Here is a 10,555-nt window from a genome sequence, read left to right as displayed (position 1 = left end):
GAACAGAAAGTAAAGAAGCCAGAATGTAAAGAAAACAAAGTAAAGATACCAGAAAGCTGAGAAAACAGAAAGTAAAGAAACCAGAATGCAAAGAAAACAGAACGTAATGAAGTAAGAATGCAAAGAAAACAAAGTAAAGAAGCCAGAAAGCAGAGAAAACAGAACGTAATGAAGAATGCAAAGAAAACAGAAAGTAAAGAAGCCAGAAAGTAGAGGAAACAGAAAGTAAAGAAGCCAGAAAGAAGAGAAAACAGAGAGTAAAGAAGCCAGACTGATGAGAAAAGAAAAGGTAAAGAAGCCAGACGGCAGCGGAAACAGAAAGTAAAGAAGCCAGAAAGCAGAAAAAACGGAAGGTAAAGAAGCCAGAAAGCAGAGAAAACAGAAGGTAAAGAAGACAAAAGGCAGAGAAAACAGAAGGTAAAGAAGACAAAAGGCAGAGAAAACAGAAAGAAGTCAAAATGCAGAACATTCAGAAACCGATGATGAAATGACAGAAAATAACAGAGCAATGGGTACATGGAGGAGCAGGAGGTGAGTGAACTAGAAAAGAAAACAGAAAGCATAAAAGCCCGAAGACATAGAAAAGAATCCAGCAGGCAAACAAGAGATGCCTAAGAATAAGAAGAGCAGAAAGGAATAAACGAGGTAAAGAGAAAACCCAGAAAAGAAAAAAAATAGAAGTCAGGAGATAAAGAAGTGAATCAGAAGGGAAGCCAGAAAGCAGAGATAATATAATACCGAAAGGAATAAACGAGGTACAGAAGGCAGAAAGCAGACAAATAAAATCATCAGGCTGACCTAAGTAGCCCCCGAACAGAAGAAAGTGAACAAGACAGATCGAGGTACAGATTAAGCGAGAATGCAGAGGCAAAACGCAGAAGAGGAGCCTGACAACAGATAGCAAAAACCAGTAGGGAATTACGTCTCCAGCAGGCAAAAAGCAGATGCAGGGAAGGAAGGGCAAGGCTGATGCAGAAGAGCCAAAACAGAGAAAATACAGGAGAAAACAGATAGCAGATTCTGGTACGAGGCAAAAAACACATCCACCCAAATAGCAGACATCAGAAACCACAGGAGAAAGACCACAATCCAGCCAGCAAAAAGGGAAAGAAGCGGTAGGTGGATAGCAAGGCAGGAGTCAACAAATCAGGAAAATAAGAGAAGGACAGAGAATGTGAATTTTTTTTTATTTATTTTTTTCTGGCCTATCGACCATTGGGGCCAAAGCCCCTGGTCATTAAGGCCGTATATACAGTATATATGTATATACATATAAACATATATACATATATATATACAAACATATATATATATATACATACACACACATACACACTTCCATGCATACATACAGACACACTTTCATGCACACTTTTATATATATATATATATATATATATATATATATATATATATATATATATATATATAATTTTTATTTTATTTGTTTTTTGTATTTTTATTTTTATGGTTTTTTTATATATTTTATATTTTTTGACCTTACATTATTCATCAACATAAATGCCTAATCTAAAGATCCTAAAACTAATCACCTAACAGACAAATCGCTAACCTATACTAAATCCTACAGAGACAAATAGCTAGACCTACACTAATGGTAAAAATACCCCGACCAAGAGAACACCATCGACTGCAGATATGTAATGCTTTTCTACATTACATACCTGCACTCATCACCTGGCAACTGTCAGTCGTGGCACAACCTAATATTGGGGACATCAATATATGAAAGAGAACCAGACGAGTCAGGAACATTTCCATTTACGTCAGCTGTCGGCCCTATTTTGAACAACTTAAACAAGGTGGTAGAAGGTATTTACATAACATGTATATACAAAAAGTGAAGGACCTCGCCCAACAGATAACCATCGACTGTAAGTGCCCAATACCTTTCTATACTGCACACTTGCACTCATCAGCTGGTGATTGTCAGTCAAGGAACGGAGTTTAATGTAGGGGACATCAATATTAGAAATAGATCAGTGGGAAGGAGGAATTATTTCAAATATGTCAACTGTCAGCCCTAATTAATAGCACAATATATACATAATTACAGTCGATAAAAACCATAACCACACAGTAAAAAAGTCACATCACTCTGATCAGTCCGGTCTCTCTCAAGAAAGCCATCAATTTATCAGTCATAACAACGTCCCCATCACCCAGGATGGTGGAAAGGGTGAAGGGGACGTCTGCTGTGCCGCAGTAATTTATAAGTGAAGCGTGTTCACGAATAAATCGCCGACAGCGCAGGATGATATGACTAATACATAATACCGCTTCACAGATGTCCCAGTGCGGTGGGAATCGCTTTTCCATATAATATTTGGTCTGGTCCACTGACCTTGCCACAGAAGATTTATTGCTTTCTTTCCGAGAGAGAGACTCGACCGTAGATCACAAGGAACGTCCCCAGTCTCCTCGAGCTCTACAGCCGACTTCGCAAGTAAGTCAGCCTGCTCATTGCCCTAGCTGCGGCAATGACCAGGCACCCAGATCAGCGTGAATGACTTGTTGCATGAATGCAACTTATTAACGATGTGGCCCTGGATCTCGTGAGAGTCAGTAGTACAAGAAGCAATTGCCTGAAGGGCTGATTTTGAATCCGAAAATATGACAAATGAGTCATGCCTAGAATTGAGAGCATAGTCTATGGCTTTGTCAATAGCAAAAAAGTTCGGAAGTAAACACAGATGTATGAATCGGCAACCGATACCTGAGGGCACATTCGGTCGACCATACACTTGTACCCACACATTCACTCGACTTGGAACCGTCGGTGTACAACTGGTGGGACCCCAAGTGACGCACGATGATGTTACGAAACAAGTGGTGGACCACCGCCTCCGGCGCCTTGGCCTTTGGTGCTGGGAGCCAAGATACGTCAACGGTAAAGCCGAGAATGTGAAGATACCAGAAAAGAAATATATAGAAGACAAGTAGACGAGACTGCAAGAGGAAAAGAAGAGAGGCTACATGACAAAGAGAAGAGACAGAGGAGGAAAAGCAAAGGAAGGAGAAGCCAGAAAGTAGGGAACAACGACCAGCAAGCTAATGGAAAAGCCTTACACACGAGAGGAGCCCAAGAGTAAAAAACAGAAATAGCTGAAAGGGATAATCGAGGGACGTGAGAAGCGGAGAGCGGTAACAGCTGAATGGCGTCCCTGAGTAATCACTAAAAGTGGGAGCCACCCAACCTTTAACACATTAATTCTGCTCGACCCCCAGAGACATCACCACCACCTCTGCTCACATCTTCCCCTCAACCCCTCTCCTTTAAACCCTGCAGGCGGCAGGGTAAAATCATCTGGTAAATGGAGGAAAAATGATACTCACATTCGCAGACTATGATGGCGAAGTTTGGAAGGTATTAATGCCACTACCACACTATATCTTTCAGCTTACGAGAACCCAAAATACCGGTAGTAAAGGATTTTGACGAGGCTGTATTTAGCCCTTCCAAGTCGATTAATCTTCGTAATACATAAAATTACCTTTAAACTGTGCAGTGACATCTTTATCTAACCCCAAGTATGAAAATGGTGTCCCTACCTGCATTTAGTTATCTGGAAACGTCAACAATTAAGTAAAGATGGCCTCTAGCTATTATCCTTTTACCATAACCTGGCCCAGATATTGGTCTATTTGCAGCTCATTTCACGAAGCTCTGTGGCAGTAAAAAGAATACTACGGCTCTACGTTCCTTCCATAGCACGTGTTGGTGACTGGCATCATATTCTAGCGTAAATCTTTCGCCAAAACTCAGCATTCACGATGGAGATATGGCAATTTTAGGCCATGTTCAAGTGAAAATCGAATCCCATACCATCTTATTGAACTTACCGGAGAATTCTTGCAGTGAAGAGGTTGATAATTGGTATATCTAATCCAACCAGTTCAAAAGTCTCTCTTGAGCCGAGTGAAATCGTCTTTAGCTAGTTAGAACATAGTAATGAAGATGTCACCCAGCCCTGTGTACATACAGTATTAATTCTTATCGGGGCCTAAAGACATCAGACGTGGGATACTAGAACATACATACAATCGGTTTTCTATAGTAACTTTGATTTCTTTTACCAGGAAGACCTAAAGACATGGCAAGACACTGACTCTTTCCATATCCATCCTGCAGAAGCAATTACACTCTACGGCAATTTTTCCTCTCGTAACTAAGATTTGTTTTTTGTAAGATTAATTTAAGACGGGCTTGTATTCTCGGCGATTAAGGAAGCTCCCTAACACCACTTCCTTACCGACTTATTTTTGGACGAGGTAAGGCAATATCATTTTTATAGTATTCATGCTGAGTATTGTGATATTAGAATGAGTCAAGCAAGACAAGCGGACTGCAAGGTGTAATAAGCAAAATAAATCGCCAAGGAAAATGTACTAGGGAGCTTCCTTAACCAACGAGTATACAGGTCTTGCAAACCTTCAGCATTTTCTTTCCTTGACCTTCCTGCGAAAACAAATCTAAATTACGACAGGGAGAGGATCGTAAGTTTGTCAGTGTCCCATCCCATCGTCCCTTCCATTTGGTTTTTCCATTCATACCCTCTCCCTTAATGCCTTTTGCCCAAGTATGTCACCTTTTTCTTAATATTCTTGGCATTCTCAGACGGTTTTATTTACTTTAAAGGGACATTTTTAGACGGGGTGGGTAAATGCAGCCGAAATAAACTTCTTCAGGGCTAGAGTGGCTTAACCGTTGAATAAAATTGTCTGACGGTAGTAAGATTAACAAGAAAATACGTCGCTGGAGTGAACTGCTTAAGCCCTTCAGGAGCTGGATGAAACCGTCGAACACACACACACACACACACACACACACACACACACACACACACACACACACACACACAGTGGCCCTTTTTCCCCACGTTTTCTTTTACCTGTTTCGACTTTAAACCCTCAGGAGGCAGTGTAAAATCGCCTGAAGATAGCATGAATTTAATTAGGAAAAAAAAATGAAGGCCTTACCTATTTAAGTTCCCTCCAATTTCCTTCAACCCCCTTCACACGGTGGTATAAAATCGTCTGGCGTTAACTAGAATGATGTAAAATATAACGTCCTCTCAGTACGATGACGTGTTTTTTTGTTACTCTAAAATAAAATCGCCAGGAGATTGCCAAAATTTAAATGTCAATTCACCCTTCTTCCCTTCATGCTCTCCCGTAAGTCCTCCTGTCGGCGGAGTAAAAAATGTTTGAAGATACAAGAGTGAAATAAAATGACCTGCACTTCCTGTTACAAGACAATTTCATTCAACTTACAGGAAACGTCTTGAAGGGATGGGGTTAATGGAGGTCTAATCTTAACTCTTCCTGTTCTAAAAGTCTTCCTCAAGCTGAATAAAATCGTCTGAAATAGTAAGAGTTACATAGGCTACTAATATGCCACAGTCCCCCTCTGCACAAGCCTTCCCTTCATGCCCCCATTCAAGCCCTATGCCTTCCCTTCATCCCCTCCTCTCCAAATCCCTATGCCTTCCCTTCATTCCTGTCACGAATCAATTCGCGACATTTCCCTTTTGTGAGAAGCCACGAACTATTAGTGGAAAACTCACTGTGTATCGCTCAGTTAACCGTTTCTCTCTCCATTTCGGAGTATACTTTTCAAAACATTCGTCACTTTCAAAAGTGACCGATTTAATGCACGTCACTAAGTGCGCTACTGAGCGATACTATTGTTTCTTTATCGTTCGCCTCTGCTTGCCTAAACCGTTAGCCACGCCTTCTTCCGGTGGCTTGTGCGTCCTGCCCATACAATGTATTTGAATGCAGTCTAGTGTTTGCTGTGACGGAGAGAGGTCCTGTGCCAGCAGTGTGAGAGGTCAGCTAGTACCCAAACTCCACTTCACAGTTAATCCAGTCCTCCCACCCCCCGGGTGATACATAGCATTCATCGACCGGTATTTCCTTTTGTATAATCCTAGTTTTAAGAGTTTAGTTAAGGTGTTTTTTCCTAGGCGTAAGTATTTAGCTTTTGTGTGAGTGAGTGAGTGCGTCTCATTAATTTGATTTGAATTGTAACGTTAAATTTATTTTTTGTGATTAATAAATTTAACTTCTTTTTCTTGAGCTCAATGTAAAGTAAAATCTTGTTTCATTTCTCCAAATTTAGCTTATTTTCCATATAGCTCCTAGCTTGCATAAACGTTTGCTTTCATAACTGGTACTTAGACCAGTCTTGTTGTATTAAGTTAAAATCCGTTGTGCCAGATAGGAGTTAAAGCATCAGCAAGAGCCTGATATTATTATTAGTATTAGTTATTTATTGTCAGGGGTGAAGTAACTTTCTCCAGAGGCTAACAGTACAGTAAGTCAGCAATTGTGAGTAATTAGTCTCTGCTGTGTACTGTTGAGAAAGTTTTTGAATTCTCGTTCTTAGAGAATCGTTGCACGATTTAGCAAGACAATCATTGTCCCTGCTCTTCAGTATTATTGAATATTATTATCAGTTTAAATAATATTTAAGCATTTATTTTTAAAAAACACAGTGATATTATAAAAACCCCTTGACAATTCCCTCCCCTTCAAAGCACTATGCCTTCCCTTCATACCCTCCCCTTTAAACCCGTGTACCTTCCGTTCATGCCCTCTCTTTAAACTCCTATGCCTTCCCTTTATGTCCTCCCCTTTAAACCCCTATGCCTCCCCTTCGTATCTCTCCTTTAAACCCCTATGCATTCCCTTCATGTCCCTCCTTTAAACCCCTATGCCTCCCTTTCATATCCCTGCTTTAAACCCCTATGCCTTCCCTTCATGCCTCTCCTTTATACCCCTATGCCTTCCCTTCATGCCTCTCCTTTCAACCCTTATGCCTTCCCTTCATGCCTCTCCTTTAAACCCCTATGCCTTCCCTTCATGCCTCTCCTTTCAACCCTTATGCCTTCCCTTCATGCCTCTCCTTTAAACCCCTATGCCTTCCCTTCATGCCCTATTAGCCTTCAGGCGAGTGGATATTTACTCATAACCACAGCAGGTATGAAAATTAATAACTCCATCGCCAGGCGTCCAGGTAAATTTTTCCACATGATTAAAATTTTGTTTGGGTTTGTTCCTGCTACCTTCAGATGATTTTATTCTGCTTAAGATGGGCTTCTAGTAGTAAATGGATCAACTACAGCTCAATTACACCTCTCAAGTTCTGAGATTATTTTTTTTTAACCGAAATCGTCTGAAGGTTGCAAGGATACACCACGCACGACGTCAGTAAATAAAAAAACATTGAAAAGGATAGTTGATAAAGAATGAGTAGTTTGCAGAAGCTATATGTAAAACAATTAGTATATTTCTTCGTTAAAACGGCGCAGTCCAAGGAACGAATATAAACATCAATAAGTCCCAGTCCTAGGTACGAATATAAACATCAACACAGAACAGTTCTAGGAATGAATATAATCATCATCACTGCAGGTACGAATATAAACATCAACACAGCACAGTTCTCAGTACTAATATAAACATCAAAACGCACAGTTGTTGTTGTGATATGCGCCCCACAACAGGGGTGGGACACGGGCAAACATGAGAGCCCGTCAGAGAAAATGCAGGGAAGCTCTCCAATTAGAGTATAGCGGGACAGGCGAAACCTGCAGAAGGAGGAAAGGCAGCAAGGCCAGGAGCAGGCTTGACGGTGGAAGAGTGAGGCCGGCTGCAGATGGTCGACGAGGGCAGAGCAGGGTGGAAATCGCGGCGCCGATGAAGGAGGCGCCGACGACGAGCTGCAGGTAGAAAACCGCCCCGACGCTGCCCTCAACCCCCTTGCCCTTGATGTACTTTAGTCGCGGCGTGCGCCTCTGAGGTTGTTAATATCGTGCCCTGGCAACCTACCATTCAGAAGTCCGTCTGATTTCGTGTAAAATATGAGATGCAAGTGATTCGTGTATAATATGTTCGTGTATAATATTATTCGTGTACAATATATTCGTGCATAATAATATGATTCGTTTATAATATGATACAAAATCGTACGCACTTTTGAATGAAAGGTTGCCAGGGTACGATAATGACCTCAGAGTCCTGCGCCGCGACTTGGCTGTACTGTAGATGCTCGCCCAGCTCAGCAGCGGTTGGAAGCCGAAGAGGGAAGGCACGGTCGCGGTCGGGTGGGGGGAAGGCCCCGATCCAGGTGATGGATGAGGGAGGGTCGTCGGTCATGGTTTACGGCTGGAAGGCGAAGCCTAAACTTTACAGTTGATCACTCGAATTATACTAGAGGCGATGGGTATAAAATAATTGGCAAACGATTCTGCTCGCATGAGGCTAAGCATTTCTTCTTCAGTAGAGTTGTAAATATATGGAATAAATTGCCCTCCAATGTAGCAAATTCTAATACAGTACTGACCTTTAAAGATTGCTTCGACAAGTATTTGTCATCTAACCCACAGCTTAATATGTTTACTCCTGAATAAAACACTTGTGTATGTATAATTTGTTATCTTATTTTATTTTATCTTATTTTTTTTAGAGCCAGGATCATTTTATTGAATGCAAATATAGTATATGCACATACTAGGATATGCACAGATAGCCCTGAGTTAACGGTCACTACTCACACTTTCGACCTGTGATGGGCTGTGGATCACTGAGGGTCCCTGTTAATTAAGTGACCATCATCGAGATTTTTTTAATGTACCAGGGGGCACTGCTTCAGAAGGTGACTTGTGTGCTTGTCCCTCATGGGAAATCAACTAGTCTCAGTGGAATGAACGGAGCTAGGGCCTGAATGGCTGCTGCCTACCTTAACAGCGCCAGGCAAGGCTGCCGCACCACCCCTGAACATCCACACTGTGCACTGTGCAATTTCCACGCTGTGTCCACAGACGCCCCGTTAACTCAACGTACCCGTACATGTTGACATGCGTTGTTTGTTATTCAATTATTCATTTTACTTTACTACTTTCTCTTTCAGGTTATTCATACATGTAGCTTATAGATAGTGTATTATAGCAAGTAACTTTTCCATTTCAGTCTTTCCTATGAAAATTCCATGTCAGTTTTTCCATGCTGGATGGTGGTTTTTCTCACTTTTTCTTACCAGTTTTAACTGGAAGGTTTGGAGGTGGGGGAAGCCTTCTTGCTTTACTATCCTTATCCTTCAGCATGTAGAGTTAGATCTTGTAGTCATAGTCTACTCTGTAACAAACAGCCTCGAAAAGACGATAAGGTCTGTTACTGTTTGCTTTCTTTTGTACTCCTGGTCTTCAGGACCTAGGCCCTCGACCTCCGGGTGGAAGGGACAGGCCAGACCCCCTCGGTGCGGCAGACAGCTGGTCCCGCCGTGGGCTGGGGTGGAGATGTCGACACGGCGAGAGGCGGGCTGCGAGTGAACAGCACAGTCCTAGGTACGAATATAAACATCAACACAGCACATTTCTGGGTACGAATATAGACATCAACACAGCACAGTTTTCAGTACGAATATAAACATCAAAACCGCCCTGTACTTGGTATGAATATAAACATTAGCCACTAAAAGTCCTTTTAAGCCCTTCAGGATTATTAAATCTTGGGTTTATATTCTCGTTTGGGAAGCTCCCTAACGCCTTCCAAAGCGATTTATTTTGTTTATTTAACCTTACTGTTCTCTGCGTTACGTAAGACCTTCCATTATCGACATCCTCTGCATTAATAGCATACACAAGGATAGTAACCACCATTACCCAAAAATAATCAGCTAGCGAAGATGAGTTAGGGAACTTCCTTAACTGACGAGAAGACGGGCCTTGGCCTGGTTTATCCTTGCTAACTCTGGGCAATTTACCACAGTTTAGGAGAGATGTCTGGTGGGGTAGGGGCTAATGAAGGCTGTATCAAAGCCCTCTAGTTCGAAAGTCTCCCCTACTTTCTGTTAAGGGGAAAAGTCGAATGGTGAAGAGTAAACACTAAATCTACATGCTAAAAAATTTGTACATTTCCTGGTTAACACAGCACAATGCCAGGTATGAATATTAACACCATAAGCTGCCAGGTGTTCATTTAACACAGACATCAAACACAACGGCTAAAATACAACACGCAATTTTCACTATGCCAGGATTTCCATTTTTTCATGCCTTTATGGTTTATACGATTTAACTCCTGACTTCTTTTCATGCAAATTAATCATGAGGTACGTACTCTATTATTCAAAAGTCTGGTCAGCTATTTTCTGTTTCTATTTGGAATACCCTTTTCCCCAAATATATTTCACTTTTTAAACATGTTCAGTAACTGCATTTAACTCTTGCAACTACCAGACTTTTTTTTAATTAAGAACCTCTACTAATGAAGGTGTTGATGAAGCTTAATCTAACCTTTCAAGTTCCCACGCTGAATAAAATAGCTTGGTAATAGCAGGAATAAATTAAAAAACTACCTCCTTGTTTTGAAGTGATTAAACTCAACTATGAACAAGTGCACTCTCTCTCTCTCTCTCTCTCTCTCTCTCTCTCTCTCAGGCGTACACCTTCTTCCAAAGAAATTTTACTTTTCTATCATAAATCACCTTCCTCCACATCCTAACCTTTTCCTCTCCTACCATCCTCAC

At 41.3% G+C, this 10,555-nt stretch overlaps 1 protein-coding gene across 1 annotated transcript in view; it reads right to left on the bottom strand.

Annotated features, from left to right (window-relative positions):
• The window catches only part of LOC145396489 (glutamate receptor 1-like), a 584,166-nt gene extending 575,982 nt beyond the window's left edge, over positions 1–8,184 (bottom strand). Inside the window, exons 1-2 of the mRNA XM_080269888.1 lie at positions 8,038–8,184; positions 7,617–7,823 (exon numbers count right to left, since the gene is read on the bottom strand). Of these exons, the coding sequence (XP_080126014.1) occupies positions 7,617–7,823; positions 8,038–8,184 (354 nt within the window). The remainder of the gene's footprint in view (positions 1–7,616; positions 7,824–8,037) is intronic.
• Between the last annotated feature and the right edge of the window lie 2,371 nt (positions 8,185–10,555).

The sequence above is a fragment of the Coenobita brevimanus genome, chromosome 1 (genome assembly GCF_032717465.1).
Source record: "Coenobita brevimanus isolate Jiangsu-jjx chromosome 1, ASM3271746v2, whole genome shotgun sequence".
NCBI classification, from domain to species: domain Eukaryota; kingdom Metazoa; phylum Arthropoda; class Malacostraca; order Decapoda; family Coenobitidae; genus Coenobita; species Coenobita brevimanus.
Note: the sequence above shows the minus strand (reverse complement) of the source record. Positions and strands in the feature narration are given on the sequence as shown.